Source organism: Galleria mellonella, unplaced genomic scaffold, assembly GCF_026898425.1.
Source record: "Galleria mellonella isolate WM207_F2 unplaced genomic scaffold, CSIRO_AGI_GalMel_v1 utg113, whole genome shotgun sequence".
In the NCBI taxonomy this organism is placed as follows: domain Eukaryota; kingdom Metazoa; phylum Arthropoda; class Insecta; order Lepidoptera; family Pyralidae; genus Galleria; species Galleria mellonella.
Window position 1 is genome coordinate 1,391,367 of NW_026441975.1, and position 22,617 is coordinate 1,413,983.

The window sequence follows — 22,617 nt, forward strand, 5'->3', positions numbered from 1 at the left end:
TCTTTTTATTTCGAATATGTTAATATCAATATTTTTTAACAATTTTTTTATAGTTTAGGTCTATCTACTTTGATAATGTCCTCTTCAAACGTAGGTGTAAACTGTTCCTTTTATTCTTAGCTGGACAAAAAATATAATAAATATAATGCATTTTTTTATTAAAGCCTTTTTTCGCCACTGCTTTAGTTATTTAGTCGAGTGGCGAATATTTTAGTAAAAAGTTAACTTGATTAATTCATTATAATTGTGACCAGTATAATTATGACATAGATTTATTATCACGAAATAAATGTAGTAGGTACTTACATTCCATGAAGGTCAAGTGAAACCACAATAATTTTAAACTACTCGTATCTATTTACATACAAATAAACTATTGGTAAGCGCACTTGAAAGTGGCTAAATAAAAGTGGATTTTTTTTATGAGCGTAATAGTCCAATTGAGGAATTTAGAGAGTAAAAATCATATTTGGATCATATATCTAACCTTGTTCTATATTGTTTACTAGAGATCCGAATTCTCACGAGTAGATAGAATTTTCAAAAATAATATACAGCTTATGTTATTCGTTGGTAATGTAGTTTTCAATACGTGAAAGAAATTTTAAAATCGGTCGATTCGTTTTTTTTTAATCTTTTACAAAAAACTAAAATCTTTCCTCTTTATAATATTAATATAGAAGTATAGATATACAATATAATAATAAGTAACTTTAAAATGTTAATATATAATTGTATAGCTACGTATATAATAATATTGAAATGTAAATAAAGGTCCGTGTAAATATTTTCACATTATGTTCAATTGTTCACAAAGAAGATATTAAACTGTATTTACTATATCATTGTGTTATTTTTTTAATATTATTATTATAAAAATGGTGTCGTCGATACTTTTAAGACATATGACTATAAATGGAGGAGAAAAATGTAAATGAGCAATAAGAATATAATATTTTTACCTACCAACCTTTATTCAGAGATATGAGGGAAAACGAATCTATATATTTAGATATAAAAATTTCCGGCCCTCCAAAGTGTCTCTGCTGTCTGTTCATCAGGTGCACGACGCTTCTCCGCGATCCAAAGATCACAAAGACAATTCTTAGTCTACATAAATCTAGATTTGTAACGATTTAGTCCCAAATTAAACTCATCTTGTACTTGGGGTACTATAGACAGCTGACATAGTTAATTGGATATTCTTAAAAATATAAATATGTAGAAAACTCTCCGATCGAAGATGATGCAGTACGTTAAATCGCCACCATCATACGAGACACGAACTAACTTTACTACACCATCTTATGGTTATATTTTTATCTTCAATTTTATCATTTTACTGTGATTCGACGAAATCTTGACAGAAACTAGTGGTCTCGCGTGACCTTCGATAAGCTAGTGCGAGACACAGTGGACGTTAATCTGGAATTGATGGAGAAAAATCTAAAGGCGTAGGTGACCAAAATCCTCTAGACAAGGGAACTATAACTGAAGATTACCTGAATACTGAGAGGATGAACGTGCTTTCTAGTTCTAACAGCGTTAATTTTTAAATTTAATTATGAAATTTTATATACATCAAATATCATATATACTATTGAGGTTATAACTAAACATGTTATTTTATATATTTTTTAAGAGAAATGAAAAATGTTAAATCTCAAATCAAAGTATATTACACATAAGATTCTTAACAAATCACAGTAATTTTAAGAATAAGACTTATTTATTAATTTCTATAGATAAGACAGAAACATTTTAAAATTATTTATTGACAAACGATAATATGAATTAAAATTGACAATAATAAACAAATTGTAAAAATTAAATGTCATACTTTGCATTTATAATAATACATAGAAATTATCTCCATAATCTTGTTGGTAAATGGAAAAATAATAAGAAGTAAAACATTATTTTAAATTATTTACAATTATATATAAATTATTAAAACGATGCATTGAAATTATCGAGGTCGACATACATTATATAGAAACAAAAATAAATTTAAAACTTAACTGTAATGCATTGGTAATGCATTAAATGCATAAAATATCTAAAGACAAAGCAGATGTAACTTTTAAAAAATGTCTTAAGAAATAAACATGAACAAACAATTAAAATAGTTAAAAGTAATTAATGCAAAACTGATGTTTCTTTTAAAAATATATGTTGTACTTATTTTTAAAAGAAAAATCTGTGTTAATAAGTGTAATTGTATAAGATTTCATTTGGCACTTAATCTTTATATACATTTACACAATTTCACACACTACAAAATACGGTAACAAATAATTATTACAATAAGGCCCGCCTTGGTGGATAATATTTTTTGTGATAATTCATGTTTTACATGCGTATTTATTAAAGACAGCATCTTCATTAATCATAAATACTTGTCTAAAACTAATTTTGTACTTTATTTTACTCCCTATTCGAAGAACCATTTTTTTTTTCACTTTTAAACAGTATTTTTAATGATTAAACGTTAAGGTTTTATAATATCTTTATATCATTTCCATCATTATCAATTAGCGAAGTATGGCAACATCGCAATTACCCGTCAATTTAGAACTAAAACGTTGATCGTAGAATACGTTGCATACAAATCTATCACTAAAAACTTTGTATCCACTTCATATACGCTTCACGTTTGCATTTTTACTATCAAAATGTTTAGTGATAACTTAATAGTATTTCATAAGTAACATTTTAGTATGCTAGCAAAGCATTTTTTAAGTAGTCTATCTGAAACATTGAGAATTATTATTTTTTAAAATTGACAGATAATTGCAATGTTGCCACACTTCGGCAAGCTAAAGTTTTTGGTCGCTCTTAACTGATACATGCTCAGCACTGTTTTTTAAACTACTAAAGTAACAAACAAGTATAGAGCCCATTTACTATAGGCTTTGGACGCTTGTAACAGGCGCATTGTGCACTCGTTGCTGACCCAGTGTGTATGGGGGAAGGTATTGTTAATAATGCGGACCACCAATCCCATTGCTAGCACTGTAGGGAAACCCTGTTTTCAATTGATCATGAGCATCGATATAAAAAAAAAGCCAAGATGTACAATATGAAATTAAAGAAAAGGCATTACTTGAGCAGATCAGGGGGAGAGGGATTGTTAGTAATGCGGACTATCAGTTCCATTGCTAGCAATGTAGCCTATCAGGTCGACCTTTACGTGCCCCCCCCCCCCGAACCTATCGTGCTGAATCCCATGTGTATTCATCACAATTGACTAACTGACCTGCCCTTTTATCCTCAACTAATATACGTCACTGGTGTCCCACCAGCATATATCGTTAGCATTCCATTATCATCCATTAAAAAAAACTCAAGCAGATTATGAATTAATTTATAACTATTAGTCCGATGTTATAAAATTATTATTGTAAAAATATAAAGAGGCTAAAGGTACTTTCTTTTTTATATCTTAGTTTACCTTTAAATTGGAAATATGCATCTTGTTTAAATTTTTGTAATCAATTACCTATTTGTAAAAGGTTCAAAAATTTGTTTTGTATTTCAACATATTTCATGCCACTTCAAGAAAGTTTAGTTTTACAATGACAATAGCTGATTTTTAACTTGTTTCCCGTCACAAAAACACGGTGTGAAGTCAAATGTAAGTGTTCTACCAGCAAAAACGTAAGATATTTCCTAGGAAATATTGGTCGACAAATGTTAAAAAGAATTAGGGCCGGCCGTACTAATTTTACTACTAGAGACGCCGATAAATGGAAAGATCAATTTTTGTCAATTTACGACCCATGTTTGTTTGTAATGTTTCGTTGCACTTGTAAATCGCTCTTTTAAAAGGATGATAATGATTTTAAATCCATACAATAATGCAAACACTATTAATGTATAAGTATAGAACGCAATAATTAAAGCGGTCTAATACGATTTATTAAGTTTTCAACAGAGCTTGCTATTTGTCACGTCCAGTTTTTGCCTCAGGACCCCTCCCAAAATAAACTCTGTAGATACAATGGTAGCACCTCTTTGTTTCAACGATGGCCAAAGGCTTTTGTCTGCTGAACATGACACACACATCCAATTTGATCCACCTTCCTTCCAAGAGCCGCCAGAACACTCGACGATTGCTGTAACACACGATAGATTCACTTTAATACACATATAGTAATCTTAAGACAAACATCATCATATTTAGGGCTTATACTAATGCTTATATTTTATAGGTTTGTTTGAGACATATAATTTCATAAAAAAAGACTAAAAATGTTTTCATCACGTTTTTAAAGTATAACATATTGTATAAATATTGTATAAATTGCATGTTACATTTTTACATGTTCAATAGTATACTATACTATAAATATATATACTATAAATATATATACTATAAATATATAGTAAATGTCTGCAATTTCTTTTGGGCACTATTCACAATTTGAAAACATGATTTTTCAACTTGAGGTCAGAGCCTTGCTGTAGTCTGTCCAGATGCGGAGTACTTTGTCTGCGGGTACAATTTCCATCTATGTTTGTTGAGTCGGGTAAAAGTGAACTAGATTCAGCTTTAGAGATAAATAAACCATTGTTTTAAATTACTGATAATATAATATAGTAGCACTTGTGACGGTTATGAATTCAGTTAAGATTTCAATATTTCAATGTTTGAATTGGCTGCTAGGAACAGTTTGTATGGGGAAAAGAGAAATGAGGTTTTACGTTTTGCCAGTCATTCGGAAGTTTTGCGCTAAATAACACATTTGGAAAATAATTTTTATTTATAAAGACTAGTAGTAGAAGTTGTCTAGCGAATAGAAGAGTTATGGACACATAAAACTTACATTTCATCTCCGAAGCATTCGGCATCACATTTGGAGTGGATGAAATGTTGTAGCCCTTTAAAAAGTTTCGCTTGCTGCGAAGTGTTCGCTCCAGATTGAATTTAAACCTAGCTTCTGCAGCTTCATCTTTTATGAGGTGGAGCCATGGATCTAAAATAGTTGGAAAAAAGCATAAATGTATAATGTACTTTCTAACACAAGTGCCACAAATGACTGTTCGTCAACAATTGACCTGCCCGCACCATTCAGTGTGAACAGACAGATATGAGAGATCTCTGCCAATAGTATTCACTTCTACATTTATATATATATATATATTCTTTATTGCACAAAAACATACAGTAACAACAATAAGTTAATAACAATGTTAGCAAAGGCGAACTTATCTCTAAAAGAGATTTCTTCCAGTCAACCTAACGCAGTGGCATAGGAAGTAGTGAGTGGGCAGTAGTAGTGCAAGACAGAAATTTAAATAAATATTTACATAAATTATAAATAATTATATATATACACATACATTCACATATATACATACATACACATACACATATATATACATACACACATACACATACATACACACGTTAAATACAACATATAAATATCAGATAAAAGAGAACACAATGATGACAGTCTTCTAATTCTAATAATTCTTCTAATTTTTATATTTAAATTAAATTGGAAAGATAAAATGATAAATGATAAAATTATAATATTAGTAAAAAGAGAGTTACAAAACAATAAAGTTCCAATGAAGCTAAAAAGCAGATACAGAAAAAAAATACATAAATATTCTTATAAAACATACCAACAATCCTTTTAGTATCAGCACAAGCTTGAACCCAGTCAGCGCCGACTATGGGCTTCCCCAAGCCCACCGCGCACAGCAGTTTGAATGTTCGCCTGATGCTCAGAGTCAAGAGCACAGTGCAAGCGGCCACATCTGTTACTACTACAGCACCTGTTAAATTAACAACACAACCAAATGTTATATTGACAAACAATACAGATGGAGTGGGAAAAGAAAAAAAAAACCGTTAAAGTCGTCTGCATGGGTAAACCACCACCAAATAATTCTGTCTGCATGGCTTATTTAAACTGATTGATATCGCAGTGAAAGTACAAGTGAAGCCACCCCGATACACAAGGTGGAGCCTTTTAGTTTAATAAAATATAAGGTACAACACTCACTGGCAGGGGCGTAGAAAGAGATTGTTAATAATGAAAACTAGTAACCCCATTGCTAGCAATCTACCCTATCAGGTTGACCTCAATATCATCTTGATTAATTTTTGGCAAGTCCATCACAATTAGTCAATTGAACCGATTTCATCCTCACCTATTGTAATTCACTTATATACCAACAGCATATACTAATAGCATTGACTACTATTTCATTATGTTACTAAAAATACTCATTGTCCAAGTAAATATTTCCTGGAGTGATGACATATCTAGATTGGGTTATATAATAAGGTATGCGTATAACACCTTAATCCTTTAGAACAGTAATGCAATAATATGACATATATTTGATGATATCCATAATGTTGTTTATGACAACAGGAAATGGTTATCAGATTTCATCAGCTTGTTTGTCATTCCAATTTACATAAATAAAGTAAACCTGTGAACTAGTTCATTTTTTTAAAGTAATTTTACCAACCTCTTTGTCAATGTTATGACACTAACCTAGGTTTTCCAGCTTCAACTTCACTTCTTCACACGGGAAAGCCGTAAATAGAACATATTGTGTTTTTAATATTCGTGCCGGTGTTGCTCTTAGAGATATATTGCCCGCAGATCTTTTTCGTTTAGGGCTTGGCGCTCTAGATGTATCCATTGCAGATCTCTTCAGACTCATAGTCACATCTCTGTCAGACTCAGATGATACATTATACACTGTACTTTTTTCATGTTGAACTGACCTACTTCTTTTATTAGGTTTTGTAATTTTAACCTTTATAATAGAATCCTCCTTTTTGTTTCTTTTCTGTCTCATACTTCGTCTTACTTCTTTTTCGCCATCTGGCAGTGACTGCATTTTATCTACAATTTTATGCACTTGTTTCCTACTTGATTTCTCGATTTCATTTCGTTTCTTTGATTCAGTTCTATCTATTTTTACATTTTCCTCTTTAACCTTTACACTAACTTTATTTTCGGATTCCTCCTTCTTTTTAGAACTGCGTGTACTTCTTTTACTTTTTTCATTATTAGAATCAATTACTAAACCATTTACTTTTTTTTCTGAAGATGACGCTTTATTTTTCTCTCTAGAAGTACTAGGGTTATCTACATTTTTTTGTTGGCCATCTCTATTTTTTTCTATGCAAGTTTTTTTAGATTCAGATTTCATAATATCTTTACTTTTATTACTGCTACGAATATTATTTGTACTTCTATTATTGATATTATTTTTTGACTCTGAATTCAATTCATATTTTTTGTTGTTTTTCATTTTTACATTCTCACTTTGAAGTCTTAATATATTTTCATTTATGATGTCTTCATTTATGTTATCATCTTGTTCTGTTAAAAACTTGGGTTTTAGAATATTCTTAATCTGGGGGTCAGTGTTTTGAATTTTCGCGGTAGGTTTCCGTATTCGTGAGAGGACTCTGGTTGGTAAACCATCTATATTTAACTTATTTGATAAATTTTGCTTCGCATTTTGTTTTGAATCTACCTTAGATCGTTTCTTTTTTCGTAACAAAATTGGGGTATATTGTTCTTCAAAGTCTATTTCAGTTTCAGAATCACTGGATGAACCTATAAATGTGTCTTTTGGTTTTATCAATGTGACACTGGTTTTTATTTCTTGGCTATTAGGTAAATCAATATCTAAGAATCTAAAAGGTTTTTTTTTCGGTGTAACATCTACATCGGAAGAATCACTTGATATTTTTTTAAATTTTGCAACATCTACACCAATCACTTCTCTTATTTGTTGGCTAGACAAATTTGATGGTGAAATTATATTAAGGTCATTGTTGAAAATTGAGTTTTCCGAAGTAATGTTTTTCTTTTTCGGTGATAAGTTATCCAGACCCGGTAACTTATCATCTGTCTGATATTCTTCAACAGAACATGGCACAAAATCATTATCATTTGATTTTGTTTTTAAATCATTGTTATTTATTGCATTATCAGGTTTTGGTTTAGCAATTTCTAGAGAATGTTGTGCTTGAGTACATAAGTCATCTAATATTTCTTGAGTTGCTGTATAATAATTATCTGCATCGGTAATGTTAAATCCATTAATTTTAGAAGAGTTATTTAAAACACGTTCCTTTAATGGGTTTACTACTGAAATATCTTTTCTTTTTATTTTTATAGGAGATTGTAGAGGAATTTTAAATGGACTTATCCCATTTGGATTATCTGATATGATTAAGTTTTCATTAGAAATGTCTTTATTAAGTGGAATATCATCATACAATATTTGTGTAGGTAAATCTTCATAATTAATTCCATTATTTTTATTTTTACTTTCTTCTGCATTTAGAATTTCAATAGGGTTTTCTTTAACATTTATTTTATTACCACATCTATTACTGGATTCATTGTCCTCAATAATTTGTGTAGCCATGTCTTCAATATTCTGTTTATTATTTGATGTAATATCAGGGTCATTTTCATCAATTATTTGAGTCAACATATCTTCAAACTTTACTTTTGTAGTTTCACTTTCATTCAATTCATCTTCACAATCAGTAACATCTTCATCTAAGGGTGGTTCAGGTAGTTGCTGTGTGGGTATTATTTCTATATCTTCAATATCCGTGGAACTATCTGACTTAAGAGGGCCATTTCTTTTTTGGTTGGATATTAAAACTTTTGGATATTTTTTATCAGATTCCAATGTGACAGTTACTTTTTTCTTGCCATTATCAAGAAATTCTGGTAACAAAGATTGTGATTCAAAATTATCTTCAAATAGATCATCGTTGATTTCTTCAAATATAATTTCTTCTTCAGAAAGATTTGTTTGAGAATTATTTGGTTTATTCTCTAATACATTTGTACTTTTAACATTTGGCACCACTGGAATAATTTCTTTTTCTTCTATATGTTGTGTAGCTGCATCATGTATATCACGATAGGTTTCTTTATCTGTCGTTGATAATTTTTTTAATTCAGAATTTAACCTTATTGGAAATATTTGTTCTTTTTCAGGAGTATATTGTTGTGTCTCAGCTTCAAAAATATTATTGTCGTTACCATTTGTTGTGAACAAGTTAAATTGCATTTCATATTGATTATTTATTTTACATACTTCTGGCAGATTATCATCTCCAGTTACAGGCAACTGTGTTGAAATATTGTGTATAGATGGCGAAGAATTAAGGATTGGTAATTGAGTGTCAGCTGTATGAATAGAATCTGCATTTTCATTATGTTTTACTTCAAGTTGTGGTTGTGTTTCCATTTCATTTATATTCAATCCTACAGGCTGTATAGAAATTATCTTTGCTGATTGTTTAATGTAATTTGTATTGGAATTTCTAAATGGTCTACTTCCTTTTGGTTGTGAAGGTGCAATAAATGAGTCATCCTGAAAATACATTTTTTTTTTATTAATTTACAATAGATAGTAATTTTATTTATATAAGTAAATCATAATCTATAATATGAATATACCTAGTCTACCTTGTGTATATGAAATGAACATACCTTGTCACTAACATCTGGAGACTCGGGTATAGTAGTAATTGGCACATTATTTATTCTTGATATGTGACGATATGTTATAGGTGTTTCAGGAATGTCTAAGGCCTGGGTCATAGGCAAATCAGTATCTTCTTCGAGTACTCTGAACACTCCAAAGACATCACCAAACTGCACCATGTCACCATTCTTGAGGGGATGGGGAATGTATGGTTGAAGGGTTTTCTGTAATATGTATGTAAATATCATCAAGCAAGACATGTGCAAAACCTCTCAAAATAGAAATATAATAAGATCTTACACATTTGTTGCATTCATTTGATATTTTTAACAAGTTTTTACAACAGCAACTAATTATATTATAAAATTTTTATTAACTTTTCACTAATATTAGAACTAATGAGTTTTTGTAAGTTAAATAAGATATATGAAAAGCATATATACTTACATTCATCAATTTGGTTTTATTTGCAGAATCCAAATCCATCAGCATGAAGTCTGTTTTATTTAAAACATTAATAACAGCATGTTGTCGTGATATAGACTGAAATTAATTTATAATATATTAGTCAGTACAATATATAAAACTGGTATCTGATAATCAGATTCTGGTTATCCAAAAGATATTTATTCAAAAGATCTCCTAAATTGTTTAAAATAGACTAGAACTGTATTGTTAACTGTGTAGCTGTAAACATTGCTTTGGACTTAACATCACTATTAACAGTTATACCCTATCAGGCATTCAACTATTTTAAAACAGGTAATTAGCAATTATATAAATATCAAAATATCAATACATTTAACATCAATAAAATATCACATAAATACTATAAATATAGATACTAGAGATTTATCGAGCAAGAATGAATGGAGATGTCGGTAGGGGCCGCCCTAGACGGACGTATGTTGACCAAATAGGCGACGTGCTGAAGAAGGGCCAAATTAAAATTACCCGTAACTGGCGAGCGTGTATGAAAAAATTGATGAATGTGGAAGAAGCGAAAGAGGTTTGTTTGAATCGAAGCATTTGGTGTTCCATTGTTTCTGCCTACCCTAATGGGAGACAGGCGTGACAGATATGTATGTATGTATGTACTATAGTACATACAGTAATATAAAACCTGCCTACTTATATAATAAATGTTAAAATAAATGAATATACTACCTACATTAGAAATTTAGTTTAATGATTTTAAGATTTTAATGCAACAAGATGAAATGTTATTTATAAAAAAAGGTTTTTATCCCTCAGCATACTTTTTAGTCTAATCATAAAAAATATTTAAAATTATGTAGTACAATGCAATAATGTTGTAAGCACATGGTTTCATTATCACCATCATTATCACATCAGTCATTATCTGTCTACTGCTAAACATAAATCGATAGTAAAATTGATGCTGTATAATTCATTGGTCGAATCTTATGTTCAATATGGGTTGTCAAGTTATGGCCGCAACTATTGTATCTCCCAAAATTAAGATGCAGTATTATGACGATGATACTGCTCTTTTTCGACATTGCAATATTTTACCTGTACATCTACAATTTAAATACACATTTCTTAAGGAAAACTTTTTTAACAAAAAAATATTGGAACGAAATTAATCATGCTGTATATACGAGGGCGGTCGCACGGAAGCAACTTTGTACCAATAGCGCTCGCGTAAATAACTGTTATGGTGAGCGTACGGCTAACTACCTGGTTCCTCGATTTATTAACGAACTACCCACGGATGTACGAGATAACATTACTATTAGCAACATCAAGTATAAATTAAAATGATACTTCTTGCATGGTTTTAATACAATTTAAATGTGTGTGCGTGTGCGCGCGTGCGCGCGTGCATGTGCGTGTGCGTGTGCGTGTGCGTGTGCGTGTGTGTGTGTGTGTGTATAAATAATTATGACACTGCCTTTGCCCATAAGGGGTTGCCACTCAAGAACCTTTCTTACATGCACTTTTAGTGCATGACTTACATAAACAGAAATTATTATTGTCCATCATGTGCATAGGTCTTTTCTGTTATAATTTTCATAACTTACATTCAATTGTAGAACAATGTTACATGTCTGTGGATCTCTGCCAATTTTGTTTGGTCCATGTTTCACTGGATGTTTTGTTCCACATATCCCAATAAATCCAATCTGAAAAACATAATGAGATAAAATATATAGAACAAACATATCATGATTTGGATTGAAATTAACAGTAACATAATATTACATTATTAGGCAGTTAAACTGTTCCCAGATAGCTTTAATTGCTACTATCTGCAATTCTGTAATGAAAACTTGTTTTTCTTAAAACAGCAAAGAAATCCGGTGCCCTAGCTGTGCGAACATGTTGGAAGCACTACAGAAACTTGATTGTTTCATTATTATATGGAAAGCATCATTATATTAAATTTATAAAGTACTGAGCTAGTCCAAAGTTGATTATTAGAAGTTTGTGCAATATGTTTGAAACAGTATGATTTTTACATCACCACTGCATCTAGAAAATCTTATGGACAACATGCTGTATCGCGCAGATAAGGACCATCTCTCTCACTCCATATCTAAATCATCAAATGGGTTATCTGCAAGAATATGACCCAAGTATTTGAAATGCTTCAACACCTGAATTGGCAAGCCATTCAACTTCAACTCAGGAATATTCTCCAGACCCTTCTCATCCCCAAACACTAACATTTCAGTTTTAGAAACATTATATTTCAGACCATGAGAATTTGTATACTTTTCACACACAGAAAGCAGTCTCCTTAAATCTTTGATAAAAGGTCTGAGAAGCACTATATCATCTGCATAACTGATGCCATTTACATAGACAATATCAATATGACATCCAACTCTAGTTCCCCTCAGCTCCTCTATCGGGTTGTTTATATAGAGATTGAAAAGGTCTGGCAAAGTCAATCCACCTTGATGGACTCCACAATCTAACCTATAGTCGCCAGATTGTGAGGCACCTCATCTAACATTATTGGTTTGTTTCTCGTACCAATATCTCGGCAGATATGTCACCTTTTTAGGAATTCTCGAACATTGTAACTTTGACCAGAGAATGTCATAATGCACTAGGTCTAAGGTCTTGCTAAGGTCCAAAAAACATGGGTATACTGAAGTTTGTCTAGTTACATAATAATTGACAGTATGTTAACTGTTTACTTCCAAACAAGTTAGTAAACTTGTTTGGAAGTAAACAGCAGCAAAACAGCCTTACTTTTAAATCAGGCCTAAATAATATTGATTCTTTGCTGTTTTTTAAACTATTAGCAAACATATCTGCAATTAAATTTCCTTTAAAGTAACCACCTACACTTCCAGGCAGTTTGTGATTGAAATTTTTTGTCTCAGAAATTATTATAATATATCCATTTTTATCCTCTCCTGGTTTTTTCATATCATTTAAGTTTGTTTTTTTTTAAAGCTTGCGACTCTAATGCATTTATATCTCCAGAAGTAGGTTTATCTGCTTTCAACTAGTAATAATAATTTCTATGCACTACCTGATGACTCACGAACATGATATTTCCATCCAGAAATAGTCGACCTATTAAGTTTGAGATACATTTGTTTACTAGTCTCAATTGAGGTTTCAGTTGATATATCATTATAAAAATTGTCAATAAAAGTACAAGATGCGAAATTTACGCAATTTGTGTAATTACAGCTAGTATCACAGTAATTGCATTTTAACTTATCTGCAATTTTACCAAATTTTAGAGGTAAGGGAGTTTTAGTAAAGGGGAAGTTAGTCTCTATTGCTATCAATATATCTCATCAGGTTAATTTCCACACGGTTCCCCCTGGAAACCATCGTGACTAATTTATCATTGAATTCGTCATGATGGACTAACTAACCTACCTTTTCATCCTCACCAATCATCTCTCACTGGTGCCCTGCCAGTTTATACCGATAGCGCTGACGGGGTAACGTTTCACTGTCATCCATTAAAAAAGAGGTAAAAGATGTAAAATTATGTTTATTTTTATAAACCGCCATATTCAATTATTAAAAGTGTATTATATTGAGCTTTAATTAATAGTAAGGCTCAATATTTTATAACAAAATAGTGTTTACTAACTTGTTCTGGACTGGTCTTTTCAGTCCGGGATTCATATAATTCTTGTGTAAACTCCAATCTTTGAGTACACTCCATTTTTAGGAAATTATTTAATAGTCATAATTACAAAATTACTTTCTGAGTACGAATTTTCTTTTAATGCCTATTAATTATATTTATAAACAATAAAGTAAAAGTTAAAATGCGCCAAAACAATCCAAATGTTATAAATATTTTGGGTTGCCAAATGCGATTATTTATATTGACCCAAATGTCAAATACTTTTTCTCCAACTCGTTGTGGCATGAATCACAAAATGAATGACCAAAAAAGAAACTGTAAAAAAGAGGTTGTACACGGCCATAGACCTACAGCTCAATTAATTAGAAAAATAAATACTTTTGTTTTGTCACTAAAATAATCTCTGCAACATTGTACGTAATAAAATATTAAATAACATTATTGGTCTCCCGTAAAACTCCACATCCATCAGAAACTACTACTGCTATACAGTTTATATGTACCAATATTACAAAAAAAAAAAATACTCAGAATTCTCTGATGCCACTTCATTTATCTCCAAAATTTTCTCCAAGAAATAATTTCTCCAAAATTTTGCTTTCAGATACATGTTTATTCAAAAATATGAAAAAAATATACCCAATCTGGCAATGCTGCCCTTATTTTCTCTTTGCGAGTTAAGCAAACATCTGTATTTACTGGTAAATATTTTTTTTAATGGGTGAAAATGGAATAGTAACTCCGCCTGCGCTTACGGTATACACTGGTGGGGCACCAGTGAGGGATGATAGATAACAATAAAAAAAAGGCAGTTGAGTTAGCCCATCGTGATGAATACACTTGGAATTCAGCACGATGGTTTCCAGAGGGGACCACGGGGAGGTCGACCTGGTTGGATATATTGTTAGCAATAGAGCTCTTAGTCTCCATTACTAACAATCCCTACCCACCTACTGGTGAATGTTTAGGTTAAAGCAGTTGAATATGTTTATCTGATGAAATTAAAACAGACGCTAATTTTTACAGATGCATTGAGTTCATTGCAAAATTTAAAAAAAATTTCCTTTCAAAAACAAAAATATCCACCCTTTAATTTACGACATAAAACTGTTGTTATATGAAAGTGTTCAAAAAGACTATCAAATTATTTTTTATTTGAATCCATTGCAATATAACAGGGAGTAAAAAAAAAAACAGATCACCGTGCGAGTTAAGCCTTGGTTTCTGGCGACCTTTTCCCTTTTTCGAACTATTTTATCGATCTTTTATCACTACCTAGTCACTTACTCATGGATACATGGAAAGAGATTTGGGCCAAAAATAATAGATTGAAAGCTAAGTTCTATCGCAATATTCACAGTGTCAAACCATGTTTTTTTTTTAATTAAGTTGGGCAAGAGATCCACGACTTTATTAATTAGGATGAAAATAGGTCATACCTGTTCTCCAGCAACCCGTGCTATATTTAATATTGTAGATAGTGCCATATGTGAGTGTGGAACCGACATTGGAAATTTAAATCATATTTTTCTATCTTGTTCTGTCTACAATTACAATTGTATAATTCCTCAATATCCCTAAAATTCCCCTCCTCACTTGTGCGAGCCACCTTCGACTGACGCGCTTTATATTGGGGTTGTATGTTGAAGTGCAGGCTGGAGAAATAAAAATAGCCAGTCTTCTTATGAAATCCCCTTGTACTGCTCAGAAGAGTTTCTTCTCAATATCTCAATTGGAGAGGTCTTCTGGTCGCCTGATCATCCCGCCAACGGCATAGGCGGCATATATTTAAACCCCGCTCGGTTGCATGTTATCTATTACTAGCCCACGTTGGTGGGTTGGTGCGAGCGGGACGGAGCGAGTGTGAAAGGGAGGCGCGAACTATTCTGAGTAGCACTCTTGGGTGTCTATTTATTTTTCAATTAAATATAATATTCTTTAACACAAACTATTTGTCTATTATTAATCTTATTTCTACTATGGGCAGTAAAACACAATACAACGAATGGTTTATTACACTTACAAACTATGAGAAAGAACTTACTTAGATCTATTATTTACAACTAACTATAAAGCGTAACAATTGTAAGTATTAGTGACATAAATAACTATAGAATATCGCGAACACCACTAATATTAATGTATAATTAAACTATTGTAACTTATCAGTTTACAGAATCCTTTCTGATTTTATAGTAGGTAATGATATAAAGTTATGAATTATATATAATTGTACTTATATATTTATTCTGTTTAAATGAATCTATATATAAATGTATATTCATTTATTATATTATTTTTTTTTTTCTTTTAACTCTCCTGATCCTGTAATCCTATCCTAAAATTTTTTGCCACTATATTTCTGTTTTGATCCGCATCGATTTCCCTGCTTTATAATTAAATTTGAAAATGGCTAATGGCTACCCTAAAAAGCCTAAGCCAAAAGAAGAAAAAAAAGATAGCTAGATTAAAAATCTTTACTAGATAGGTACTTACATAACCACTAAATAAAAAGTACAGTAAAACGGGGTGAATAGAAACAATTTGAAACTGCAAATTTTTTAAATTTAATCTAATAATTTAATTTTGTTAATTTATATGTATGGGATAATAATGTTAGAATTTTGACTTTTTATTATTAACTAAATTGTTTGGGTTTCTTGATTCCTTTCAAGATGTGTTCCGAGAATTCCGAAGTTAGGTTGATAAGAAAAGAGAGAAAAATCAATAGAAAATTATCTAGGAATGTTTTGTAAAATATAGTTTTGGATGTGATGTGGTGTCAGTGGTTTCGATAGTAATTTGCTATGTAACTAAGTGAAATGTTTCAAGTATATTTACACGTAAAATGTGAAAATATAACTGTTTTCTCTGTTATTTATGTTACACTTAGGTATAGTACACTTAAATCTATCTAATTACATTCTCTTGAAACTAAATCCACTTCAATATGTAAAAATAATTAGAAATTATTATACTTCCGACAAAACAGCTTCGAGCCTATCTTGTGCAAATTATTATCCTATTAGCTCTCTCTCTCTCTCTCTCTAATAGTCAGGTTATTATATTTTCTATCTCGTACGTTGTCAATCTATATACTTTATCTTAGAGAAAAATATTTGACTTTCGGGTAAAACATAAAAATCGCACCTGGCAATCTTGTTCAGTGTGGTTAGCATGGGGAGATATAGGTATCTAAATTTACTTTTTAATATCGCGTCTCCTTTCATGTTTGTTAGTATTATAATAGGTAACACTATTCCTCGGCCGAAATAAAAAAAAAAAAAACATTATCAGATTCATTATTTTCTTTTACTATTATCATGTAAATTATAATTTTAATCCATTTTAATTTTATTTAGCCGGACTTGGATGTCATCACTGGTGTAGTAATTTGTTTTTTTTGGCGTTTACCAAGTTTATTTAGTTTCATTTCTTGTTATTTAATCGTTGACTTCTACTAATTTAAGTAGGAGCTATAACTTCGTTTGTATTTTTCTATTGTTTCTCAGATTGGCTACACTTTCTTAATGGAATCCAATATAGATCAAGTTTCTGAGTCTGGCGATGCGGAGGATATTCCCAGTGACTTTTTTGATGATTTTAGTAAAGATGATTTTATAGAGAGTTTGAGTGTGGTAGACAGTTGGTGTGATGATGATAATAATAAACATAATTCCCGTATTACCGCGGCCGAGTTGCAGAATGTCAAGGACCTAAGAGAGTTGATACGAGATGATGATCGGGGAAGAAAAGATAAAGGTTCAAGTTCAAAGTATAAAGATAGAAGTAAAGTACAAGAGTCATCTAAGAGAAAAAGGTCGTCACAACGAGACAGCTCAAGCCTTGATGAGTTTATTAAACCAGGGAGCCGCCGAGATCCCAGCAAAACTAGTGAAGCCATCAGGAAAGATAAGGAGGTGAAAGTGAAGGAATATTTGGATAAATTTTTGGAAGGAAATGATAACATTCGTCCTCCTGGAACAGAACTTGATGATTACTTTCTAGGAAAAAAAAGTAATGAAAAAAGAAGATCCACAGGTGTTGAAGATGTATTCAGTCAAAAGGAAGGCCCCCCTGGGGAATCTAGAATTAGAAGACGCAGCCCACATTGGAGTCCAAGGAGACCTGTTTCCCATCATCAGCAAAGTCCACGACGAAGTCCACGGAGGAGTCCACGAAGAAGCCCAAGAAGGAGTCCTCGACGCAGCCCTCGTTACAGCCCCAGGAGGAATATTGTTCCACACAGATTTAGTCCCTATCATTCAAAATTTAGGAGATATAGTCCAAGACAAAGAAGTCCTCGTAGACATAGCCCTTCACGTCATAGTCCACAATATCGTAGATACTCAAGATCACCTACTAGGCACACATATGGCAGAAGATCATATTCTAGATCTCCTGTTAGAAGAGATAATTTCTTGTATTCTGATGAGTCATATGTTAATTATCCTGCTCCTGATACACAATTTGTGGCTGATTCCTCACATTCACGTTATCCTGGATCTGTACCATCACATGATTATGAAGGTGAAGTACGACAGGTGTATCAGCAGGCACCATTTTATCCTACAGGCTATATTGGTACTGGTTATGAATATAATGTACAGCAAGTATCACCAGCTGTACAGCCACAGCCAGTTCCTGCTCCATTGCCAAATATGGGGCCTGCACCACCGCTGAATCCAGTTCCACCACTGCTGAATCAAATTTCATCACCTGCTATGGTGCCACCACCTTCACAGGCTATGTCTACTCCAGTAATGACCAGCACACCTGACCAAAGTATGGTAACACCATATGATGCTTTGGCACAAGTAAATATATTTATCTGTCAATCAATACATTTTCTTTCATTTATTGATCAAAATAATATTTTTATATTCATGTTTCAGTTAGTTGCAGAAGGAAAACTCTCCAAAGAAGACTATTTGAAACTTGCACCAAATAAAGGTAAGAAGTATTGTGCCTTCTATTTAACAGAATATTTATATTATAAAATAATTTTATTACCATTTGAGAGTTATTATTAATTTTTTATTTATTAATTATTACAGGTGTAGCAACCACTAGTATGGACTGCAAAGCAAGGGTTGAGGGTAGGTACAGAAATATTATTCAAATTATTAGCTTAGTATTTGGTGTGAGGAGTCTTATAAACCTATTCAATAAGTAATTATGTTAAAATGTATAAAAAAATCATTTTTCAAAGGTAATTGAAAAATGTTTTATCCAAAGATATATTTTACATTTTTAACTTTATATGAGTCATATAAATTATATAATATTGCCGTTTTAGTGTTTTCATACACTTGTTGCTGTATGATGATTCCATATTGAACTTAAGTGAAGTAAAAATGATCTGCTGTTATGACTAGATAAGTTACCCCAGCAAGTTTGATATCGCGTTTCTAATTTTATAATATACGTATAAAACATTATTGTGATTATTATAAGTAGTGTAAAATTACACTACAAACAATAAATGTTTTATTTTATTACGCTCTAGAATTTTAATATATATATAATATGTATAATATATTTTAATTTGTTTATTTTTAATTGTTAGATTATGTATACAACCTTGTAGTTACTTTATATTAATTTCACCGTAATACTAAAAGGGGTTGGGACTGTGGCTTCTTAACACAGGTTATTATATTAACCTATTTAGGAGCCCAGTTCTAAAACCACAACTACTTTACTCGTTTCAAATTATAATATTAATATTAGTAAATTTAAGAAACTACAGTTTTTACGAATAAATCTTATTTCATTTTAGTATGAAAATGTTACGCCGGGTACAGATAGGTGCAACGTCATATGAAATATATTATTTTGCCTTGTAATGCATATTTGCTACAGGCATGATCTGAACACAGCGCACTCGAATCGCGCATTTGCTACAAGCCTCACGCGTCTCGCCAATCTATCTCGAACACGATTCGTAGTCACTTATGCTCATCATTCCACATGGCGTCAGCTTGATCATGTGGTGTTCGTTGTGTGCACAAACGTGTCTCCGTATCGACCATCCACATTACTGCCATGCCTACACTGCAAAAACCGACAAATCACGGATAGCTCTGTGCGAGACTTGTAATGTATGTAGCGTTTGTAAGATGCACAGTTCGCGCGCGTGAGATGTTCAGATAAAAAAATTGCTACAGTGTTACTTTTCATGATATATTTCAACAAGTTGAACGTCAAATTCTTTCAATTTAACATTTAACCGATCTGTACCCGCCATAAGCAATCTAAGGTTTAAATTTGCAATAAATCTCAATTTGTCAAGGACCTTGGGTTGTACCTTTGTTTTATTAACATTGCCTGTGTTTATATATTGTATATTTGTTCCATATGTACATTAATTGTAATGCTTTTGTTAAATTCAGTTGTCAATAATTTTAGTAAGCATACTACAATTTTATTTGCAGTGTTGAATCGCTGCAATACAGCTTTAAGCAAGTTGGCCAACTTGGTTCTACCGAACCGCTTAGTGATGAATAAGAATATTACTCAAGGTCCTGAGCTCAAGTGTGTAACCACCAAGTTTTGTTCTCCATTGAAGAGGAAATCTGCTATAGAGTTCCACTACACGAAGGCAAGCGGATCGGCAACTGAACAACAGAACAAACAACTCGTCGATAGCATTATAGCAACTATAGGGTTGGATAAAGTCGTTGTGCGTCCTAAGAAGAAACCTTCAAAGAATCTGAAGGATGCTGCTGTTCAGACTATAAAACCGTATTGTGATTTTTGTGAAATTCGTGAATCTACACAGTTTAATGAAGTAGGTACCTCTATAGAGCAAGAGCATTTTTCTAAATCGGTGCACACTCAAGTTGTGGAACAAGACTTATTTAGTTCGAAAGCTGTTTTCAATGTAAGTGGCAGTGTTTCTGATAGTGCTCCGATATCCATTTCACATCTAACTCCAGCGCAGTTGGTGTCGCAGTTAGCAGCCCGTGCTAAAACATTGAAGCAGGCATCTGAACCCGTGCCGTCTTCCAGTCAGTTCGCGAGAAGGAATCCGCCGCCTAATAACTACGACTACGGTGGCAGAGGGGATCAACATTATTATAATAATAACAATTATAGATATTAATACCTAATCTTTCGTAGTATCAATGTTGTTTTGTCTTTGTTCATAGAAAAATAAATGATTTATTCATTTTTTAAGTCACAAAATTTTTCTATATAATAAAATTTAGGCAAGAAATATTTGTTTTATTTAATGTACCGAGCGTATAGTAGTGTGCAACAAGCAGACAATGTTTTTAAAGTATTCGTTACAAAATATTTTACTTGATTTTTCTTAATAATCTCCTGAGAAACTTATTTCATTCCAGATAAAACATTACAAAAATTTAATTAGGAATTAGTTTTTACAGTGATTTCCACCTTGACGACTATATTTTATAATATCTATAGATACAATTTTTGTTTGTTCTTTATTTTTGATACAAACTTTAAGTGGCGCGTAAAATTAGTATACATAATTGTATTAATATTAGACCAATTAGAAATTATGTAATAAATACTTTTAAGTTTTAATAAATGTTACTATTACTCCCAGTTTTACCTAACATCCAGAAGAAGCAGCAATTATCAAAACTAACACCGCATAAAGATCGAAATAGTCGACGTTTGTCTGGATAAAAAGTCCCAGGAGTCTGGCGAACAAAAAAGAAAAGTTCATACCACCTCCTTAGATAAGTAACAACCAAATTTATCGATATAATCGAACTTTGCGACATGTGGTAGTTTGTACTTTTTCGTGCAAGCACCAATTGTAACGATTCTATCGATAGATTCATTTGTCATTTGTAGGGAAGCAAGTTTTGAATGGTGCTTGAAGTCAAGATTTGGAAGAAAACCTTACACCTTATGGACTTCTCGTTCCTGCGCAAGAATTCTGGTGTGTGTAATGATTGCTATTCCAGGAAAACTTGGTTTCATTTTTGCCTTTTCTAAACAAATATCAATTATTGCATCAGCAAATGTCTACATACGTATAAGGAAAGTTGTTGAGCTCTATAGGATCAGGTAATGAATGATATGGGAATCCTATTGTGGATATACCTATTATTTCGTTTAATAAGTTTTGCGTAATTTATTTGATTGAATTTCAAACTTTTGTAAGAGAAAGTCAATTCCATTGACTTCCTCCGTTTGTGTCACCGCTGATATGTATTATGATTACACTTAAGTAAAACAATGAGCTTATTTTTTTTTTGTAGAAATGTCTAAATAAATAATTGCCTGCATTATTTTAGTATCATTATATTTTCATTGCTGTGATTCCGGTATAGAATAGGCTACCCCTTTCATTACAGCGGGTGTCGTAAGATGCGACTAAGGGAACTTAATGATCGAGGAATGGGCAACAGCGTTTTTTAAAACATCACCAAAGACTAACTGCAGTTGTCAACCCACCTGCCAAGCGTGACAACTATTGGCAAAATCCCTCTTATGGACCCCCATAAAGGGGCATATTCAACAGTGGACAGTTAACGACGAATATCATCATCATATTCTCTATTTTTTTTCGATCCAAATTTTCCCAACTACCTTAAGGCTGAATTTCGATTTCATGGGGACATTACGTTGTCTTCGGCCGTGCAGGATTCTTCTTCATATGCCTGCTCATCGTACTGGCTTCATTTCTTATTCCTTCACTGTTCAAGCTATTAAACATTGGAACATACTCCCAATTGACATAAGGTCTACCCTAAGCAAATTGCGCACCTATTTCTTAGAAAAATCACTTTTCCTTTAAGCTTTTCCTCTCTCTTCTATTGCAGTTGTTAGATATAGTAAAATTTTATGTATTTATTTAATGTATATACATATTTATTTAATATATTATGTGTATATTTATATTATATAAATGTATCAAATATTGCTTTATTTTATTGCTATTCAAAAATGCTCCGCCTACTCAAGTATTTCTCGCTTTGCCCAATGGTTGATTGGTAGAGAACACTGTCCGGTGTCAAATCCGCCAAATGTACATAGAA

The 22,617-nt window shown here is 32.0% G+C and overlaps 2 protein-coding genes across 4 annotated transcripts; one reads left to right on the forward strand and one right to left on the reverse strand.

The window, feature by feature from the left end:
- Positions 1-3,872: 3,872 nt before the first annotated feature.
- LOC113513050 (uncharacterized protein PF3D7_1120600-like) lies at positions 3,873-13,828 on the reverse strand. The gene is made up of 8 exons (XM_052892786.1): positions 13,595-13,828; positions 11,550-11,651; positions 9,949-10,044; positions 9,507-9,725; positions 6,522-9,387; positions 5,638-5,790; positions 4,830-4,979; positions 3,873-4,118 (listed from the first exon to the last, which is right to left on the reverse strand). Exons 1-8 carry the CDS (start codon positions 13,667-13,669, stop codon positions 3,931-3,933), a joined length of 3,849 nt encoding a protein of 1,282 aa, XP_052748746.1. The 5' UTR covers positions 13,670-13,828; the 3' UTR covers positions 3,873-3,930.
- A 2,988-nt stretch (positions 13,829-16,816) lies between these two features.
- Positions 16,817-20,816, forward strand: LOC113512829 (uncharacterized). 3 transcript variants are annotated; one of them, XM_052892949.1, is made up of 5 exons: positions 16,817-16,828; positions 17,107-18,411; positions 18,490-18,547; positions 18,652-18,693; positions 20,032-20,816. In XM_052892949.1, exons 1-5 carry the CDS (start codon positions 16,823-16,825, stop codon positions 20,700-20,702), a joined length of 2,082 nt encoding a protein of 693 aa, XP_052748909.1. In that variant the 5' UTR covers positions 16,817-16,822; the 3' UTR covers positions 20,703-20,816. The 3 variants fall into 3 exon arrangements, with proteins under 3 accessions (XP_052748909.1, XP_026752560.2, XP_026752561.2); XM_026896759.3 differs by lacking the exon at positions 16,817-16,828 and adding an exon at positions 16,851-16,978; XM_026896760.3 differs by lacking the exon at positions 16,817-16,828 and adding an exon at positions 16,852-16,983.
- Positions 20,817-22,617: the final 1,801 nt, after the last annotated feature.

Excerpts from the sequence above, each read along its gene's own strand:
- LOC113513050 (XM_052892786.1), bottom strand. The coding sequence starts at position 13,669 with ATGGAGTGTACTCAAAGATTGGAGTTTACACAAGAATTATATGAATCC. Across the intron at positions 9,388-9,506 it reads CTCCAGATGTTAGTGACAAG|GATGACTCATTTATTGCACC; the intron begins GTATGTTCATTT and ends ATGTATTTTCAG. Across the intron at positions 4,980-5,637 it reads TGATACTAAAAGGATTGTTG|ATCCATGGCTCCACCTCATA; the intron begins GTATGTTTTATA and ends CAACTATTTTAG.
- LOC113512829 (XM_026896759.3), top strand. Across the intron at positions 18,548-18,651 it reads GAAACTTGCACCAAATAAAG|GTGTAGCAACCACTAGTATG; the intron begins GTAAGAAGTATT and ends TAATTATTACAG. Across the intron at positions 18,694-20,031 it reads CTGCAAAGCAAGGGTTGAGG|TGTTGAATCGCTGCAATACA; the intron begins GTAGGTACAGAA and ends TTTTATTTGCAG.